Source organism: Cygnus atratus, chromosome Z (genome assembly GCF_013377495.2).
Source record: "Cygnus atratus isolate AKBS03 ecotype Queensland, Australia chromosome Z, CAtr_DNAZoo_HiC_assembly, whole genome shotgun sequence".
Lineage (NCBI taxonomy): Eukaryota > Metazoa > Chordata > Aves > Anseriformes > Anatidae > Cygnus > Cygnus atratus.
In genome coordinates, this window is record NC_066396.1 from 35398566 (window position 1) to 35420559 (window position 21994).

General features: G+C 37.8%; 1 protein-coding gene across 1 annotated transcript in view; it reads left to right on the forward strand.

Moving 5' to 3' along the window:
- Positions 1–21994, forward strand: part of CNTLN (centlein) — a 207473-nt gene that overhangs the window by 52242 nt on the left and 133237 nt on the right. The window contains 2 exon segments of the mRNA XM_035558564.2: positions 5604–5737; positions 18194–18356. Coding sequence (XP_035414457.1) covers positions 5604–5737; positions 18194–18356 — 297 coding nt within the window.

Here is a 21994-nt window from a genome sequence, read left to right on the forward strand (position 1 = left end):
TTGGAAAAATAACCTGCTGCTCAACAGCAGCTGGGAGAGAGGAGTGAGAGCCAGCCCTGCAGCCCCCAAGGTCAGTGCAGCAGGAGGTGCTCCAGGCACGCAGCAGCAGTTCCCCTGTGGCCTGTGGAGAGGCCCATGGTAGGAGCAGGCTGTCCCCCTGCAGCCCATGGCTCCCACATGGAGCAGATCTCCACGCTGCAGTCCGTGGAGGAGCCCCCGGTCTGAGCAGGTGGATGTGGCCTGGAGGAGGCTGCGGCCCATGGAGAGCCCCCGAAGGAGCAGGCCCCGGGCTGGAGCTGCAGCCCGTGGAGAGGAGCCCACGCTGGAGCAGGGGTCTGGGGGGAGCTGCCACCCACTCGTGGAGGACCCGTGCTGGAGCAGTTTGCTCCTGACGGATGCTCCCTGTGGTACGGAGCCATGTGGGTGGGAGCAGTTCTTGAAGAGCTGCTGCCTGTGGGCAGCCCCCGCAGGCTCAGTTCGGGAAGGACGGCATCCCGTGGGAGGGACCCCACGGGGAGCAGGGGCAGAGAGGGACCGTGAAGGAGCAGCGGAGACAAAGAGTCAGGGACTGACCGCAGCCACCATTCCCCAGCTGCTCGGGGGGAGGAGGTAGAAGAGGGTGGATTGGGGGAAGGTGTTTTTAGTTTGCTTTTAGTTTCTCACTGCTCTAGTTTGTTATTAATTGGCAGTAAATTACATTAATCTCCTTTATACTGAGTCTGTTTCGTCTGTGACGGAGGAGTGATCTCCCTGTCCTTATCTCAACCCAGGAGCTCTTTTCAGCATATTTTCACCCCCTGTCCTTATGAAAAGGGGGAGTGAGAGAGGCCTGGTGGACCTTAGCTGCCCATCGGTATTAAACCACCACAAGCTGTGATCCTGATGCTCCAGTTTGTGCCTTATTTTTTCTCTGTTAGGTTAGCTAAGAGACTGTACACTTTTGATAACGGACAGAATTAGGTGAAGTTGATTATCTCACAAGACTGTTGCAAGGATTGAGGGGCATATTAAAAGTACTATCTGCATGAGGGAAATGTCTTATATATAACCCCTAGGAAGTAGTAATGTATCATAGTTTTTCACCTGCATTTGGTGAAATAAACATTTGTAAAAACACAGTTGTTTTTGCAGTTCATCACCATTTTTACATAATGATCTTGTAAATATTTGCTTGAAAATTTCAAGTTGAATTTATTTTTCCCTCCGTTCCTGACATTCCTCCTTTCTATTACTTGACATTCTCAAGGAATCAATATTGGATGGCAGATTGGCTTTTAACAGGATGCTTATAAACAATAAAGAATAATAATTTCCTTATCCTCAGAGGCCAAATACAACATTATCATGCTACACTGTATTGGGCTACAGATTATTTTCTGATGTATACACCCCAATACAGCATGCCCCTGCAATGCTTTTAAAAAGTAATTTATGAACAAATTCAATAACAGAATTATATTGTTGTTCTCAGGTGATGGTAGAAATGGTTATAGATAAGAATAATTTGAATTTAGAAATGATACCCATTCTGAGAGCCAGTTTTGCTTCAGACTGGAGTTTGAGGGTGAAACTAGCTTTTTTTTTTTTTTTGTATATGTTTTTCAGTAACAAACACTAAGTTTATCAATATTGTAGTTGGTGTTGTACACAGACACTACTCATGTTACTTTCCTGTATCTGTGGAAGAATTAAATGAAATCAACGTAAACTACGTCATCATTGTATTTACAGCATGTATGAGATGATAGAAATGTTAGGTTGTAACAGAGGTTCTCCAAGGGCTGGTAGTGTGTGCCTCCTTTTGGAAGTGACCCTCAGTTCAGAGACTGTGTTTCTGGCCTTTTATTTTTTTGTTTTTTTATTTTTTGGGGGTCTTTATATCACTTTCTGTACAGAAAAGTGTCACATCACTTTTGCTGACTAGATCTAATTGCTTTCAGACCTACTGTAAATCAAACCTGGGTGTAGAACTCAACTTTTACAAATGTAGAGAAAAAAAAACAAACTGCTATGAGTAGGTTGTCCATTTAATGGTTATTCCTTTAATTATTTGTTATGTTAGTCTAAATTCAGGTGAGACAAACTAGAAGAGAACTGACAAAGTGGCTAAAAAAATGTCAGTTGTGTTTTATTGTTTCACATATATGCCTTCATATAAGTAATGTATAGTACCCTAAAAATAAATACAGGACTTTGCTTTCTGCCTTCAAATAGGTCTTGTTTCCTAGGCTTATATCAGTTTCTGCATCTCCTGAAAGAGCGCAAGTAGAAAAGCTGACAATCAGCCACTTTATGCATGGAAGTGTCTCCCTGTGTAAAAATGAATTAGGGATGTGAGTTATGTTGTTATTCTTTCAGTGGAGGTTACCTAAGTTGTTCTTGAATAATACGAAGAATGTATATTTTCCCAAACTCAAGCAGTCACAAAAGGCTTTGTATGTAGACACAAAAAAGTGCAGACTGGCAGATTTTAAGTGGAGGTGACCTGAAAGGTAGTAGAATTGCTTAGTGTTTTGTTTTTTCTAGTTGGCAAGGTACTTTAAAAAGTACCTTAAGTCTGAAGGTTAGGGTTTTTAAAGACACAGGCGAAGTTGTTATCTGAAAATGAAGCATGGTGAGAAACAGCCATTTCTATCCAGAGGAGCCTGGAATTTTAGTTCCACTGAAAAATTAGTTTTACTGAGATGGGATCTTGAAAACTACTCTCACTCCTGTCAAAATGCATAAGAAGAAAAACATAAAAACGAAGGTACTGTGTTTAAAAGTGACTTTCTAACAGTTTGAAACTACAAATAAAACCTTAGTATTCACAGTCAATTCATAACCTATATGCAACTGTGTTGCAGCATGCCTTGTCTGTTTTGCTTTTTATGTTTCAAGTTCTTTTAAATTCACCTTACCTCTAAGTTTTCAGAGTTTATCACTCTTGGGTTTGAAGTGAATAAAATACTTACATAATGTTTTACCTTAAGTTACTTTTGTGCTATTTATTTTCATTTCATTTTAGTTAGGATCACCCCATTTCTTGTGTAGAAATGAATAAGAATGTTAACAGTAGACTTATTTTTCATATTTCACTTTCAGTACTGTTATATAGAAGTATAACATCCTTTTCTGTCTTGTATTTTTCTCTCAAATATGCATTTTCTTCCCCATGATATATAACTGAATTATTAGATGTTTCGACTTGCTATATTTTACATAGCATTTACCTTAGTATATTTCAGAATGCTGTAGAAATTTGCATTCTATACAATACAATTCAGATTAATTTGAAAACCAGGTTTTGAAGAATTGTATTTAGCAAATTTTCAGTCTGCCTGCTTACATAATAGAACTGCCTTCTCAGGTACTGTATCAACTAAAAGGCAACATAGTACATTTCACTGATTTTAAAAAATGGAAATATTCAGAAATTGAGTGTAAAAGTTTAGAGTATTTCACAGTCTTAACGTTCCTGACTGGTGCACAGAAACCCTATTGAATGCCTAAGTATATGATACTGCAGTATTTTTCTGTTTCAGAATTTTATGTTTTTAACACTGAATCACACAGAGAATCATTTAGGTTGGAAGAGGCCTCCAAGATCACCGAGTCCAACCTCTGACCTAACATTAACAAGTCCTCCACTAAACCATATCACTAAGCTCTAAAACTAAATATCTTTTAAAGACCTCCAGGGATGGTGACTCAACCACTTCCCTGGGCAGCCCATTCCAATGCCTAACAACCCCTTCAGTAAAGAAGTTCTTCCTAATATCCAACCTAAACCTCCCCTGGCGCAACTTCAGCCCATTCCCCCTTGTCCTGTCACCGGGCACATGTGAGAAAATAGACCAATCCCCACCTCGCTATACATCTCCATTATATAACTTTATAAAGTTGTATTTAGGGCAAAATCATTTGTTACCCATTTTACTTTGTAGTGAATGATGGGAATTTGAGTACTGGTGAGATGAGATTTGTTTTTTTTAATCTATACCATGAAAAGTCTCTGCAACTCGTTAGCATAGTATGAGAGACACACAAATAGAATTTACTCACAGAAAATGTGAGCTATTGTCATTTTTGTTAACTTAAAATTTGTAAGCTGGCAATCATCGTCTCAATCCACAATAACTTGTTAATTCTGAGGAAAAAACAACACTCAGGAGAAACACTAAATTATTACATTGCAAACCTTACAACATTTCAACGTTTTCATGTGTTGATAGAATGAACTTTTTCCTGTCATTCTGGAATCTTTTGTTGTCTGAGAACAAGTAATCTTTGTTATCCAAAAATTAGCCTTTAGGATTGAATGATGACTCATCAGTGGGGTACACCTGGTAGGTAACTAGAGATTTATCATGAAGCAAGTAGTTTTTCTGCTTCGTTCATTCATTGCTATTTCCCCAAATTAATGTTACTGTTATTAACAGGATATGATAATTCTTGTCAAAATGCAAAGAACTTGATTGTAGTACACTTCTGATACGTCCAAATATGCGTCACAGTTTTATGCTATTTTAAAGCAAGACAGTTAATTATTCACTGCTATTAAGTGAATAATTTTAGTGAACTATGTTTCAGCTACAAAAAATATTTTGATACCTTCAATATTCAACGTATCATTGCTGAAAGGGAAATCTGAGCATTTTTAGTCTTGAAGTCTGGAAAATAGACTAACATACAATTGGCCATAGATTTGGGATGCTATCCTAGTATGACTTTTTTTTTTTGAATTATAGATGAAGCGTAGAGTACTTGCATTACTGAGAATAAGTGATTGTGTTTATAAGTAGTGTGATACTGAAGTAGGTCTAAAGGTGTTGCCACTTCCTGAAACTCTGCTCTAGATAGTGCTGTAGTGCCTCTATTTCTATTCTTGCCTGAGAATACTCTAGGAGAACAGTCATGCAAAGATTCCTAAGGACTAAAGTGCCATTCGAAGCAACTAAACCTCCAGAGAACTCTAGTGAGGTCACTATGTACAGCCATCTGAGTCCTGCTTGAGTAAGCTGGCTAAGTATTATATTCCCAGATACACCTTATACTGTGCTACTTTCACAGCAAGGCTTACTGTGAAAGACAAACTATTGCTTGTTTACGTTGTTTTTGATGAGCATTCCCATAAGTTTTCTTCTTTGTATGCTGTTTCTTTTCCTGAATTGGAAGTGCAAAGTCAGAGCATCTGAGACTGACAAGGAATCTCAAAAACAAATCTCTATCCAGGATTTTTAGTTTCTGTGTGTGGCATTGTATAGTCTTTGAGAAATTAAAACAATAAAAACCAAAAGCAAGGTTTAATCAATCAGTAGTCAACTAGTCTAGTATTGCTTTGCAAGGATTTGATTCAGGATTCTATGTGCAACGAGTGATCTAAGGATAATTTCTTAGAATAGGGGTCCATCTAAAATTTGACATGCAACTTTTTTCTGGGGTTTCATTTTTCATATACCCACACAAGCACGTATACCTGTATATATTTGCTTAGACCACAATGTATACATATATGTATGTGCACATACATATGTCTATATATGTAGGTTACATGGATAGATTTTAGTAGATTTTAACTCTTGTATATTACCTTTAATATATATTAAATGTTTTCTTTGCAGAATTTGGAAACTGATTTAACAGACGCAAGAGAACAAATGAAAGAATTAAACAGTAAATGCAGTAACTTGTTATCTCAGCTAGCTGTGAAACAGGAAGAACTTTCCCAAAAAGAATGTGATATGACCAGGACTAAGTAAGTATTGCATGTTTTCATTAACTTGAACTCTGAATGTTCTCAGAAAGACTGTTGGTCCATTTGTAAAGCATTATCTTGCATTAGAAGTACTTTTGTGCAACAGTGTACTTTCATAGCATGCTTTTCCACAAAATGTAAAATTTTTGGAGGTGTTCTAGTAGCTGGCAGTTCATGTGGACTCTCTTTGATAATAGCTGTGGGTCTGAGAACAACCAATCTCCATTGCAAGTAACAAAATACCAGTACAATCAGTGACACAGACATTCAGCTGGAGAGGCTATCTGACCTAAATTTGGGAAAGTTTTAAGCCTAACTTAAGCTTTTTAATTAGAGTAAAATCTGAAAAGTCAGCAAGAGTCTATATGTAGGCCTGTACTAAGGTTCAAAGTGTAGTGATTTAAGCTTTATTAGAAGTCTCGCACACCTTGTTCTTACACTGACTCTGGAACATAAGTGCAATATCCTCAAGTTGTAATATCCTCAAGTTGAGGATATTACAAACTGACTTGGCCAAGTCGCTGAACTTAAAATTTCTCAAAATGAATTCTTTGCTATTTATTAGAGAAGAGCCTCTTAGGATTTGTAGCAGACAGATATCATTTATAAAACATGTAATTGAAATAAATGCTTTTTTTTGAATGTGAGGTAACAAAAAATACTCCAACACATGTATTTTGAATTGTTTGAGGTCTTTTTCTGTATGTTTATCCATACAAACAAACTTTCAAATTGATGGAGAAGAGTAAACTGCAACTTTAGCAAACTGATTGTATGTGTTTTCCTGTGTGCTCAAATGATTTCTGTCCTATCAGTTTAACTTGCAGTGTGATGAATGATCATGTTTTTCCACATTACTAGTATGTGAGTTATGCTTTACACATTATGTATGTACACATTTGTTCAGTATCATTGTAATTCAATATCTGCTAACCTTTCTTTCAAGGTCAGATTTCAAATATTCTTTTTTTTTTTTTTTGGTGATACAGAATGCTAAAATTGTTCCTTATTTTCCTAGGGTACGTAGATAAACTATTTCTATTGGCTTTTAATTAAAAAGGCAAAGTCTAATTTAAATGAAAGAAAGTAACAACAATAGAATAAAAGAGAAAAAAGCTATGAGGAAAAAAAAAGTCTTTGGATGAGTCTACTCATCCTAGGTCAGGATCTTGGAACTGTGTTGACTTCATGACTGAAGTGTTTGGTTGTTCCTTGTTTTTTTTTGGTAACTGATATATTTTTTTGCTGTTGTTGTTATACTTGTTTAAAACTTAGAGTTATAAATGTATCTCATTGAATTTTCAGTGTTACATTCATGCTGGCAGAAAAATTCTTCCACAAATAATGTGGAAAATACCCCATCTCCCTTGCCACCTCCCATCAGCCATTTCAAACTTTTGGAGGTGAAAAAGACTTGCAAATCTTTCTCTTTCCTCCCCACAGCTCTGTTTCATCTCTCCCTGTCTGCTGCATGCTTGCCTTCCCCGCCCTTCCCTTTTTTGAAAATAGGTGAGAAACACAGTCCTAATTAGAAACGAGCTCTGGAGGAGAAAAGGAAGGAAGCTGGCTTCTTTTGGTATCTTCCTTCGTATGTAGTACAGGAAGATATAGAAAAATATTCTTTCAGCTGACACCTCTATAACTTTATAATACTGTCTGAAATTTGTAGGGCAGATGCTCAAATCAATTGGAAAAGAAAGTCTCTAAGGGTCTAGGTGCAAACTGGTCTGGTGCTCTGTTTCTTGTGCCATTTTAATTTCTTGCTCTGTTCTGCATATCTGCCAGTTTGTTAGCAAGATTGTTTTTTCAGTTAAACAGTAACTATGTCTGCTATCACTAAGGGAAATATTTTTCTAGGAGGCAATTGTCGGTGAATTAATAGGGACTAAAATTTTGCAGTACTCTGGTCCTAGCAGGTGTTTTTGAAAGTCCCACCCAGTGTAAATCAAAAGTCTGTCACAGACTTCTAGGGGATGGAAGGTAAATATTCTAAGACCTGTGAACAGCCAGTTTTTACAGAACCCCTCCTCTGCATGGCAGATATCTTCGAAAATCAAGAAGTTGCCACCTTTCTTTGATTTTTTTTTTCCAAAGCATTCTTGATTCATTGGGTTTAGTTTCTAACTCCCAGAGTAGCTGCAAAATGCATTTCATTGTTATATTTTTCATGTTTATCTTCAGTACAGATTTTCTGGATCTGTTTAGAGTCCCTGGTAGCCTTTCCATTTTTATGTTGTTGGAGAATGTTAAATCCTGCTGTTCATATCTGAAAATTAATCCTGTTGCATATTTGTGATTTTTGTTTTAAATTATGCTAAATATCAGGATTTGGAACTTTGTGCTTACTGCTCAGCACTCACTGGTGGTCTGTGTCTCAGTGGCACAGAACTCTGGCGGGACTCTGGACATCAAACTGGAAAGGCCTGCTTGACTCAGACTTGTCTGCTGCTGTCACGGGTATCCAGGCAATATTAAACTGTTTGAAGATGTATCAAGCCCTGTTGTAAGAGAAATAAGAATTTCTTTCCTCTATATTTGTACTGGAAGCATGTTCCTGGGATTCTTTTGATCAGTTTCTAGCCTGAATCTATTCCTGACCATTTTACAAGGACTATTTTTTTGGTAACAGTATTGCTTGTTTTTATTTTTTCTCCCTTCTGCTCTTGCTGCTTACCTCCATGCTGTAAATTTTGAGGCAGTCAGATTTCTACTTGGCCCTTATTTCACTGCTGTGGGATTTTTGGGTTATTCTTTTCTGTGTGCTGTAAACCATTTCATGGTATCTATGCCATTCCCCTGAGAAGCCATAATTCATAGTACCTGTCACTGTATTGTATTTCTAAATTACAGGTAATGGAATCTAGAGATTTCTTGAATTACCCCAAGCCTTCTTATATTCCCCTGGTAAAAGGAGTAACTGAGGTTCTCAGAATCCCAGCATTCACCAAAACTGTGGTGATGAAACAAAGCCAACAATGTCACCTAAGGTGGTGGATGTGATGAACTATGTGATGAACGCTATTTGCAATGCAGTTATATAGGTTCTGGAGTGACCATAGCTACTCATTTCGTTTACATCTCTGGGAAGCCACGTTTTACTGTAAAACTGTTAGTGTACAGGATATAAGTGTTTTATTTAATATTATCCTCAAAGGATAGGAGAAAACATTACTTCAGTCTTTTCAGATACGAGCACTGGAGCTATCTCTACCCTAAACAATAGTATGAATCTTAAGAATGGTTACTGCCAGGACAAGGTGTCAAATACCTGAGTTTTGCTGCATTCCAGTTTGTACTGTCTTTATGTAGTGTCAACCTATTGGTTGTGAAAGGTCTCTGTCTCTAAAGGGGTCTTAACTTGAAAAGCACAAGGCTGCTCCTTAGGTGATTTCCCTCTTTCTACAAACAAGACTGTTTGAACAACCCGAAGTGCCTCACTAGTACTTGAGTTTTTACACAATGTTAGCATGCGGATGTCCGCAGTGTCTTTCTGCTCTGTCCTTTGGCATTTCTGCTGTTCATTGTCTCTTTCTACTCTTGGGATAATCTTATTTTATGCATTCTTCTACAGTTCTCATTCCTGAACCAAGCATAGCAGTGGCCCATTATTTCTCATTGTGGAGCCAACATTCGTGACTAGTTAGCCCTATCAGAGTGAGACTTTTAAATCCTTTAAAATCATCTGAAAGTTGCAGTTATTTTCTTCAGTAACTCATAAGCAAAAAACAAACAACAACAACAACAACACAACAGAACAAACAAACAAAACACAAATGTCAATTAGGTCAATACCATAGACTGAAAAGTAATCCTGTGAAGGAGTTAAGTATTATTCCAGCTTCTCTAAGAGGTAGTCTGTATTTCATGACCATCCTCCTGTTGGTTCAGCCTCCTCCTGAGTTCTCTGTAATCATTTCAGATATCCAAATGGAGGTACACTGGGAGGCAGCCAAACAGCTGAGTTTACATAACAAGTTGAGTGAGCTTTAAGAAACAGTTAAAAGCAAATTAAAAAAAAAATTGAAAACGAGAAGAACAAGCAATAGCTAATTATGTGACAGTTCTTACTCAGCACTTCACTTTTCCGTGCACTGATATCAGTAGGGATGTCCTCACTGATGGTCCCAGCTAATTATAGGAAATCCAAACTGAACAGTTGTTTATCTGGCTCCAGAGGGTTTGTGGTCCTGTTTCACAGAACTCTTCTACTTTGATACAAGGAGCTATTTATGGTTTAATATGTGCATAATTTACCCTTCCCTTTATCCAAAAAAGCTACCTTTATATCAATCCAAAGGATTTCTTCAATATATCAGGTTGAAATAGGATGCAAGGCATGCTTTTTTAAAGTTCTGGGTTGTGGGCATATAGGTTCTTCACAGATCTGGTCTCCCTAAATTAAAAGTGTTGTTTCTGGTTAGTCAAACATGGAAATGTAGATTTCTTTTTTCACTTCTAATCTATTTTAAATACATTCCAGTATGTATAGTGGCAGTTGCAATGCCTAACTAGGTTGTTACAAGTTAGTCTTAAAGTCCCTGAATTCTATTTGTACAACAATACTTTGTAAAACAGTTCACAAGAAGATTTCAATCCAGAATTATCTTACGTGAAACTAAAAGTAGTTTATTTATTTAAAAACAATTTCAGTGCAATTTTATTTATGTTTTTACTTTAGGTTAGTGACATCTTGTTTGTTTGTTTTTGTTTTTAATTTAAATAAGTTTATTGGCACATAGTTGCTGTAGTGTTTAGAAGTATTTAAAATATGTTGGATTTCTGAATCAAAGACTTGAATGAGTACCTGTATTTCATTGATAGTGTCTAATGTGTTCGAAAATCATTTGACTATATTGGTGAGCTCATACTTCTAAGCAGTTCCTGGTGAACTAAGCTCTGTAAGATCCTTATTATTTCTTTCTTACTCATTGCTCTTTTTCTCCTCCTATTGTTTAATTTTTTCCAGAGAACATGAAAAATGCCATTCAGAAGGAGACATAGATGTAACTAGTTTAAAAGATTTTGGAGTATACTTAATTATTTTGAATTGTGCATGTGTTTCATAAACATGAAGAATAAGTTTTTAATATTGGTCCTTCCTATAATTAGCTTTATGAAACTCCAGTCAATGTCACATATTTTTTGTCAATGTTTTATCTTTTCTATAACTATTGTTCAGTTTTGTGTTCAGCATTTTTTTTTATTTTAGAATAAATTGTCTCATCTTTCTTCTCTAGCATTCTAAAAATTCAATTATTTTAGAAGAAGTTTGTGTCTAAAAAATATAGATCAGCAGTTCAAACTCATTTTTCTTCTGAATCAACAGTTTTCCTTGATTGTTTCTGATGAAAGGGATTTTAAGATTCTTTTGCAATTCCAAAATGCTAATGTTGAAGTAATTGCATAAATATTTGCAATGTTTAAAGCAAAATCTTCCTAGTTTATTGTAATTTTATTTCTGTGGTTGAAATAATATAGTTCTGCTTCTCTATTTTGACTTGTGAAAAACCTGATGTTTTTTCATGGCAGGCTCCTCACTGTGACTTGCAGAGTATAGCTCACTTTCTGTACATTTCTTGGTTTCACATTGTGTAGGTCTTGTCATGTTAGATTATAATCTAAAAAAGGCTGTATTTTTCATTTATTTTGTTTTTGTTTTAATCTCAGTAACACCAATGTTAAATGGAGTTAAATACTACTCAGTGTGCCATGGTGTTTGTGCTTATATTTGTGTGTGTATATCCTACTTGTATATGTATATATAAACAGCCACATATACTTTAAATATTCTCCATATAGATGTGTATATTTGTGTATATACATGTGTTTGTGTTTGTATACAATGTGTTTGTGAATGTAGGCACATACATTTTCAGTGCCTATTATGACCTTCGTTACATCCAATTTGAAATTTTTCATTATTTCTTCTGTTCCATGTTCACCTGAGAGTATCATTTTACTTAGCAGTTGATATCCTTAACCTACTGCAATGACAGGCAGGTGTCTGTGCTGCGGAGTGCTTAGTAGTTTGGTGATTTGGGTATGCGTATTAGTAGATATTTTGATCAGAAATTCATTTTTGTCATGTAATTATTTATCTGATTATCATGGTGCTGATTTTGTATACACTTTTAGAGCACACTCAAAGCGAATTAGAAACAGAGTCAAAAAGAATCCCTAAGAGGCTGAAGCTGGCAGACGGTTCTGGAGGTTGTGTAGTTCCTCAGCTCCAGTACATCCGGCCTCCCGCTCCTGCAGCGTCACCTCTAGATGTCTACCCAGGATGGTGTCTAGTTGAGTTTGAGCATATCCAAGTGTGGAGACTTCATGGGCTGTCTGAGTAGCCTGTTTGTTTTGGACCAGTCTTAGAGTATAAAAACATTTTTCTTACGTTTAATTGGAATGTCACGTTATTGTGGTTTAGCCCCAGCGGGCAGCTCAGCCCCACACAGCCGCTCGCTTACTGTCACCGGGTGGGATGGGGGAGAGAATCGGAGAGGTGAAAGTGCGAGAACTTGTGGGTTGAGGACAGTTCACCAGGCAAAGCAAAAGCCGTGTGTGCAAGCAAAGCCAAATCATGAATCCATTCACCACTTCCCACAGCAGGCAGGTGTTCAGCCACTTCCAGGAAAGCAGGACTCAGCGTGCAGAATGGCTTCTTGGGAAGACAAACGCCATCGCTACGAACATCCTCCCCTCCTCTTCCTCCTCCTTTACCCCAGCTGTTATTGCCGAGCATACCATCCCATTGTATGGGACATGCGTGTGGCCCAGCCTGGGCCAGCTGTCCTGGCTGTGTCCCCCCCCATCTCCTGGAGCATCCCCAGGCTCCTCACTGTCAGGGCAGCACGAGATGCTGAAAAGGCCTTGGCTCTGTGTGAGCACTGCTCTGCAACAACTAAACATTGGTGTGATATCACCACTATTTTCATTACAAATCCAAACCACAGCATCATATGAGCCTCTACAGAGAAAATTAACTCTATCCCAGCCAAAGCCATGATATGTAGTTTTAATTTTTGTTCATTGTCTCTTTTCTTATTACTGTACACTGCTGGGAAGAGACTATGCATCTTCTTTATACCCTTCCATCAGGTATTCATAAATATTTGTAATATCCTTCTGAGCTTTCTCGTCTCCAAGCTGAACAGTCTCAGCTTTTCTCAGCCTCTTCTTGTAGGGCAGATGCTCCAAACCTTTCATCATCTCTGTGGCCTTTCACTGGACTTGCTTCAATATTTCCATGTCTCTTACACTCAGGAGTCCAGGTGTGTCTCACCAGTTCTGGATAGAAAGTCACATCTCCAAGCCTGCTGGCAGTGCTTTTTTCAGTGCAGCTTGGGATGCTGTAAGTCTTTTTTGCCACAAGAGCACATTGCTGACTCATGGTCTACTTTAGGATCCCCAGGGAATTTTCTACCAAGCAACAGCTTTCCAGCTGTTCAGGTCCCTAGCCTGTACATGTGGGTGGGTTTATTCCTCCCCAGGCAGAGTACTTTGCAATTCCCTTTGCTGAACTTTATGAGGTTCCTCTTGGCCTATTTGTCCAGCCTCTCACAATCCCTCCAAATAGCAGCACAACCAACCATGTGGTGCAACAACCACTCCTACCAGCTTTGTCACCTGCCAATGATAGGATGCACTCAGTCCCATTGTCTAGGTCATTAACCATGACATTAAACAGTACTTGCCCCCTTGTTGGTGCTTGGGGTAGTCCATTAGTGCGTGGCCTTCACCTGTACTTTGTGTATCTGATCACAACACTTTGAGCTCAGTAGTTTGTCTGGATGTGAATCCACCTTACTGCTCACTTATCTAGCTTATCCCTCATCAGTCTGTCCACCAACATTTTATAGGTTACAGGGTCAAAATCTTTCCTGGAATCAAGATAAAAATCATAGAATCATAGAATATCCCAAGTTGCAAGGGACCCATAAGGATCATCGAGTCCAACTCCTGGCACCACACAGGTCTACCCAAAATTTTAGACCATGTGATTAAGTGCACAGTCCAAACGCTTCTTAAATTCTGACAGGCTTGGTGCAGTGACTACTTCCCTGGGGAGCCTGTTCCAGTGTGCGACCACCCTCTCGGTGAAGAACCTTTTCCTGATGTCTAGCCTAAACCTCCCCTGCCTCAGCTTGACACAATTAATCACCAAAATCATCCACTGTTCTCCCCCTGTCCACTGAACAAGTCATCAGAGAAGTCTGTCAGGTCAGTTAAGCATCATTTCCCATTTATAACTTCTTGCTGACTGCTCCCAGTGACATTCTTGTCCTTTATGTGCTCCATCAGCTTCCCAGAAACTGAGGTGAGTCTGAGCACTCTAGTTTCCCAAATCCTTCTTGAAGGTAGGAGTGACATGCTTTCTTTAAGTCCTCAGTAACTTCACCTGTTGACCATTCAAAGATAATTGAGCCTCTTTGTGCACTAGTGAGTGCATTGTGTAAGGCTCCATGGGCAGTATGTCTTGTTTGTTTAAATATTCTCTAACCCAGTCCTCCTCCACTGAGAGTAAGTCTTCCTTGGTTTAGACCTTTCCATGTGTCACAGCCACCTAGGATTACTGGAGTCAAGTGTTACCTTAAAAGAGTAGAAGAAGGTATTGAGTACTTCAGCCTTTTCTGTGTGCTCTGCTGCTAGAATCCCTGCTGCTTTCAGTAGTGAGCCCACTTTATCCCGTGTCTTATGAAAGCCTCCTGTTGCTCTTTAAGTCCCTCACCATGTTCAACACCAGACAGATTTTGGCTTTACTAACTCCATACCTGCATGCTTGGACATCTTTAAATTCCTCCTGGTCTCCTGTCCCCTCCTTCTATATGTTGTATCCTTTCTTTTACATTTTAATGTAGTCAGAGGAGGTCCTTTTTCACCCGTGCAAGCTTTCTGCCACCTTTGCTTGTCGTACCCCTCATTGGAAAGGACCATTGTTGAGCTGTGAGGAGGTGATTCTTGAAAATTGACCAACACTTCTGGATTCTTCTCTCTAGGCCGATATTACATATTAATACAAACAGGTCCCTGCAAAGACCCAAGTATACTCTCATGAAATCTGGGGTTGTGGTCCTGCTTTTTAGCGTACTCCCTTCTCCCAGGATCCTGAACTTCATCATCTCATGGTTGTTGCAGAGATGGCTGCCCCCAACCTTTATATCTCTGACCAGTTCTTCCATGTTTGTAAGTACAGATTCCAGGAAAGTGTCTCCCCTCCATCAGCCTGCAGCAAAAAATTGTCATCAATCCACTCCAGAAACCTGCTGGATGGCTTCTTTTCTCTTGTGTTGTCCCTACGGCATATACTGGAGTGCGTCAAGTCTCCCACGAAGACCAGGGCCTGTGCACATTAATCTGCCAGTTTTCTGAAGCGGGCTTCATTCTCTTTCTTAATCAGGCAGAATCAGCAAGCAGCCACTGTGTCATCCACATTGATCTTTCCTACAAATCCTGACCCACAAGTTCTCACCTGTTTTTTTGCCCATACTTGGCAGAGCTCTCTGTTCATTCACACTGCTTTCTCACATAAAGGGTGATTTCTTGCCATCTCAGACTGTCCTTAAAAAACTGGATTGCTGCCATGCATGGGTACAGGCTGTGTAAGTTATCTCATTTTGTCTCAGTGCTCACAGTGAGACCTGTAACAGCAGGCAGGTCTCTGATTCCTCATGTCTTCCTCTGTGGGGAAAAGCTGTGCACATTGGAGCAGCTGCTTTAGATGGGTGCCCAGTGGTGCTGGTTCCCCAGGAAGACATTAGGCGCCTCCCACATACAGTTGTCCTGTCAGCACTCCCTTATTTATGTGCATATGCTTGAGGTGGTCCCCCGTGAGCCTTGTATTGTTCAACACAAGGTCTTTCCTGTCCATGTCACTCTGCACCCTGCAGCTTGCCAAGCTGGGCCATGGGTCCCTCGCTTGCTCGTTGCTTATCATCTCTAAACGTTTCTAGTTTAAAGCTCTCCTAACCGAGCTGGTCTGTCATCAAAGGTGCTTCACTGTGTGAATTTATTTGCGTTACACCATTGGTGCTGAATTCCTGGTGAGACTGTGCATCATTTTCTCATCCCTGTATAAAAATGAAATTAAAGGAAGTTCCCATTGTGGATTTACGATGTAAAAATATTACCTCATTCAATGAATAGGACAAAGCAGTTGTAATGTGCAATTGCAAATTAAATACAGTGGTCATGTATTTTTGTGTTTAGAGAACTTTCCAGATGGCAACTGTTTTGGTTTGTATAACCTTTTACTCAAAACAAACATAAAAAAAAAAACACATAAAAATAAACAACAAAAACATTAAAAAAACAACACTGCTAACAAGTTAGGGTACGTGTACGGAGGAGCAAGGTTTGGTTTGATTCGTTGTAATGCGGAGTAATGGACCTGTGAGCGAGTTCCCTAACATTTCGTAGTCCTTGAATTTAACATGAGCGAAGCAGCTGTGCTCTGACTGTGCAGCAGTTCTTGGATGGCTGCAAGGTTTAGCTCCCCCACAACCCCTCCTGTTTCGGATATGACTCAAAGCCTGATGAAGTCAACAGAAAGATTCCCATTGACCTTAATACACTTCATGGGCTGGCCGTTAGAGAACACATAATACTGTGCAGTCTCAGGTGACAGACACAGATAACTGCATTGATGTTTGCATACAAATTAAAGAGCAGCAATGTAGCAGAGAGGTCTTTGCAATGGCTACTACCAACATTTCCAGCAGTATCTGAGGATTTAACCTTATCACATTTTCTTCCCTTCCACAACGAAATGAAGATCTGATTGGAGAACCTGTGCAAAATTAACAAAGTCTCTGTTTTAACTGCAGTGCAAAATTGTGTCATTTTCTAGTATATGCTCACGGTCTGGGAGATAATACTGAAGTGCTTGGTTGGAAGCCTGATGTACAGGGTGTTGGGAAGTGCTAATATACCACTGTATTCCCAGTCCTGTTGCTGTGTTTGTGAACAGAATTAAATTAGTACATGTGCAGTTGTACTTCCATTTTGTAACATAAAGACCCTGTGCTACATCTCTACCCTTATTATTTTTGAGGTGCTACTTTAAATGTCATTGAAAATAGTAGGACTTAAATACTGTAAAGTAAGCAGGCCCATAAGTATTCTCTTGTATTGTCTTATTGACAAACGTTTTTAACAGTGCATTTGTTTTATAACATTAAGATATCTGACTGTGCTATTGTGGTACATTTAATTTCAATTTTTATGTAATTATTCAGGTGATATACTACTTAGTGAAGTGTTAACATATTGAATAGTGGGACGAGTCTTAAGAAATAAAATTCTCCCTGCTATCAGTGTTTTATTTTGAAAGTTCTTTTAAAATGGTTAGTTTGTTATTCTGAGATTTCTCAGAAAAACACATGAAAGTTGTTTTTTCTGCTTATCTTTTGTACAATAATTTTTGTCTGGACATATCCAACAGTATTATAAAAATGTAACAATAATTTTTGTTGTTAATGATAATTGTAGGCGCAGAGAAGTCATGTATGTGTTGGAGGTCAGTGAGAAAATTCTTTGAGGATATTAGGGAGAAAATTAGTTGGAGGGATAAACTTACATTTCAGTATCTGTACTTAACACTACTCTGGAATGTGATTGTGAATTAAACAGGATTAAGTAGAAAAAAATATATAAACAAAATGGAGTTGTCTGAAGTTTTGACACATGCTACAGCAAATATTCCAAGTTTTTAATGATCATTCATAGTAACAGTTCTTCAGGTCTTCACTTCTGCCTTAATTTATAAGATCTATTTCAGTACAATAAAATTCTCAAGCAGAGTTATTTTACTAGATCCAGCTTCTTATTGTACTACAACACAATTCCTATTATTATGTTTATAGAGCTTTAATTGTTATGTTATGCGATACATACCAAACACTCCTTATTTTGCATATGATTATTGCAATATGCTGTATCTACAGTCAGAAATTAATCTGTCAGAAGACATACTTCATGTGTCCAAGGAGTAGACGCATTTCAGAAAAGAGAATTGCTTTACACGCATACAAGCTAAGATAAGCTTTTATCTTTTCTTCTCATTGTTTTAGTTAAAAACAACAGCAACAAAAAGAAAACTTACTTTACAGTCCATGTGTTCTAAATATTTTACATTTTGACACTTAACAGCTAAAGAGTTAACTGAATATTGATTAGAAAGTGTTGATGCAGTAATGAAAATCCATTTATTTCGGAGCAGTTAGAACATTAGAAGGAAATTGAAAGACATTCTATTCTGAAACTTAACTGTTTTGTAGATATTTCACAAAAGTATGTGATAAATATTTTATATGTATCTTCTATTGTTTATAAGGCAATTGACAGAAAAATAAATGAAAATAGGAAACTCGTTATCTACAATAAAATTATTTGAACACAATTGTTTACCAGAGGTCATTGTTATTCTTTTCTTAATTTCTCTTTATTGCTTGCTTTGCACAGGAAGGAGTTACAGGAGCTGCAGAATCTTTACAGACAAAACATCACACATACAGCACAGCAGGCTGAGCTGATACAGCAGCTTCAGGCTCTTAATACTGATACACAAAAAGTACTGAAGGACCAAGAGGATGCGCACACAGCTGAAACAACGTCGTACCAAAAAGTATGCCTGCCTCTTTTATGATCACAGGGTTCACATAACTGTCCCTCCAGTATCAATGAACAGAGTAATCAAAGCACTGTGTAGTGTTGTATACGTTGAATCTCTGGATCCTTGTTACCAAAATATGGTTGGCAGAGTAACAGTGTTTCTTGGCCTAATTATATCCCAGCATATATGGCCTCTTGCTTATCTTGAATTAATGAACCTTAAAGATTTACTTAAGGAAAGGCGGAAGAATAGAAGTCTGAGGAAAAATAGAAGTGAATTACTACACATACCAAATCTATATAACTTTGTGTTATCTATATTTTTCTTCTTCCTCTTTAGAGGTTTCATTTGATAAATTTGTCGTTGGTAAGTTAGGAGAAGAAATTCCTTTCATCATTAAATCATGTATTTGTGTGAATCTCTGTCAGTTTTACTAGTTTAAGGGTTTGGTGTCTTTTTTTGTTTTTTTTGCCAAAATGCAAAAACTTCATGAATCAAAAATAATTTGAAACAAATGTTACTGTGACAGCTTTTTAGGTGGATAACTAATTGAAAAAATCACAGCTATATTTAACATTTAAGGGACAGATGTCACATTTTTGATGAATAAATGATAAACCTGAAGAGTTGACACATGTATACTACCCAGAATTTCTTGCGCTGTGTGTGACAAATGTGAATGGGATGTGTTTTTCAGTCTGTAAGAAATACAGGAGATAGGTTTCTTTCCTTTTTAGAAACATTGAGAAGAAGACATACACGACTTTCATGTACTTCCCACCAATTTTGGAACTGTTTTCTCAAACTGTATACGAGCAGTGTTTTTCCAAAAAACAGGTGTTTCCTTTTTTCATCTAACCTACAGTATATAGCGCGTGCTAAAATTCTGAAGATGGGCATAAGTCAAGCCAGCATCAGTACCGGAGTTCTAAAGACACGTTTGGTTAATATTTTATGGCACTTTATGCTCAGCACATTCTCACGTATTTAAATGTGCAAAAGTATGGTGTACAGTTAGATACATAATACTGTACTGGACTTTCAGTTTCTAGACATTGCCTTCTGTTCACTGTAATAGTAGCCCAACCAAGCTACAAGTAGGCTTCTGTCAGAGTTATTCTGCACATGTACAGGGCAGGAGGAGTTCTGTCAATCTGGGGCAAGACAAAGTAAATTATGGATTTATTTTTTTTAAGATACAGAATTTTAGGTATCAGGTATTGCTATTTCTTTCTTTTTTCATCCTCCAGTCAATGCTTCTGTGGCTGTTAAAATGGATCCTTTGAACAGTCACTCAAAAAAAAATTGACATAAGTGAAGATAATATAAACTCTCTTCATCAATGTTTATAAGGCTTAGAAGTGTTCTTCTGAGACTAGTTCTGCAACATATAAGGGAAAAAACATTCGGATTTTCTTGAGACAGTTTTAAAACATGACAAAACTTTTTATAAAAAGTTAAATTTACCCTGCAAAGTAGTGGTTTTGCCAGCATATTTTATTTCATAATAAAAGATAGTAAGTTACTTTTGTATTACGGAAAATTGATGGGTATGCTTGCACAGTTGTTTGGGCAAGCCTCTTCTAAATTAGGCTTGATTCACAATCCATGACTGCTTCAGAAAACTGGTTCAGAGTTCTTGGTCTGTCTTAGCAGAACTTAAGAGTTCAGCTTACTTGGTGATGCAACAAGAACAAGCATACTGTAGCTTTGCAGATAAGGCAAGGACTTCAACTCATACATGACCCTGAAATTTACAATGTTGAAGGTGTAGAATTCAAATTTTTTTTCCAACATAGAGGAGTAAGGTTTACATCCAGAAAAAGACAACCCAACTATTTTGACAATTGAGTGTTCTGGAACTGATAAACTGTCTTTTAGCATTTCTCAAAACGTCTAGCTGTTTTACACCTGGAAGAAATGCGCTCTTTTTGTTTTTTATAAAAATATGCACAAGAAAGTAAGTTTCTTAAGTCAAATAGATCTTCTAAAGCATTTGGTAAATTGAGGCAGGAGATCTTTGGAGGGGAAAAGGAGGAGTTGTTCTCTTGTAGGATATTCTATACTTCTGATTAGTAAACTGTATAAAATAACAAACGGTAATTGCTTCAAAGGAACATATAGTTCCCAAATCATAAGTTCTGAAGTCACAGCAGGCCTTTGGAAAACTCAGCATCTATAAAAATAATACAAATACCTGTTTTTTCCTTGAATGAGAGAGGCAAACTATTGCAGACAAATGTGTGTTCTGTTTGTCTTCCATGCGTTAATAATATGCTGGCTGCAACAGCTAGATAAGGACGTGTCAGCTATTCCATAGACATATTCACAGAGGAATATTTTCCAACTGCTCCAAATGGCATTGAGCCTATCAGTGTGTGCATCCTATGATATATTGTCCCTTACAGCAAGATCAATGACCTCTCTGTTAGTGGTCAGATAGGCAGTATATGCTATAGCTCAGGCAGCGTGCCTGGCTGACATACTCCAAGTTCATTGTAACAGTCTACTGTTTAGGAAGAACTGCTGTCTGCACTGATGTTAATGTGTGGTATGAAACAGTACACTGAGTAAAGAAAATACCTTTCTGTTAAATCAGATCGGGGTTGTGAACTTGCACTGGATTACGTGTAAATCCATTGTGGACCACAATTCTCTTCCAAGTCTAGCTATAGTGGGCAGCGTACATATGTGAAGATCTGTAATCCGTTTTATCAAGTTGCACTGACTTGACATACAGCTACCTTTTCCTTTTTTTTTTTTTAAATACAAATTTTGAGGGTGCTGTGTTCTACAATAACTCTTCTATGTTAGAGCATTTCTGGAAACAAATTGATATCTATTTCATATTGCAGCTGTAGTTCTCATTCTCAAGGATAGGGAATATTTTTCTAAAATGTATAGCATCTGTTTTAGTGGTCCCAAATACTCCAGGGACTTCATTCCTGTGCTGGATTTAATGAGACTCAATAGATTTGTCCTCACCGACAATTTCAAGGTGGAGAGACTTCAATCAATACTAGGGATAATAAGACAAGAAGAGATTCTGAACTCCTTAGCCAGCTTATCACAGTTTTCTGAAATTTACAATTTAGGGCCTTTGTTTGTATAATGCAGTGCTTTCTCTTGATCTGATGTGGCCTTTAGGTTCTTTGTTAATCATACTGATTAAAATTCTCTTAGTGGAAGGCCCTTTTATTGAGATGGAAATATCATTATTTGTCTTTAAATAGGAAATAATAATTAGTGTCCTGAAACAACAGATAGAGAATACTGTGGATAGTGGTACGCTAGATGTGTGCGATGAAGAAAGGCATTGCTCAGTAGTTAGATTCTTGGCATAATTAGAAAACAAAATAAGATTTTTCAGTTGTGAGACATTGCAAAATTTGCATCAAGTGCAGCATAAAATAGGTGAAAAATAGTATAGCATCAGATGCATTTTCAGATGTTGTGGTTAATTTTGTGCCTGCTGCTGCCATTCCAAGTCTTTTTCATGGTGTTCATGTGTGGAGATAGTTTGCTTTCCTTCAAGTCTGAGAAAGTGTAATCAGAATGTCAAGTTACTGGCTTTTCTGTTTTAAGATTAAATTTCACCACTGCCAATCTTCTCTGGGACCACAAGAACAACAGTTAAGCATAGTTAAAAA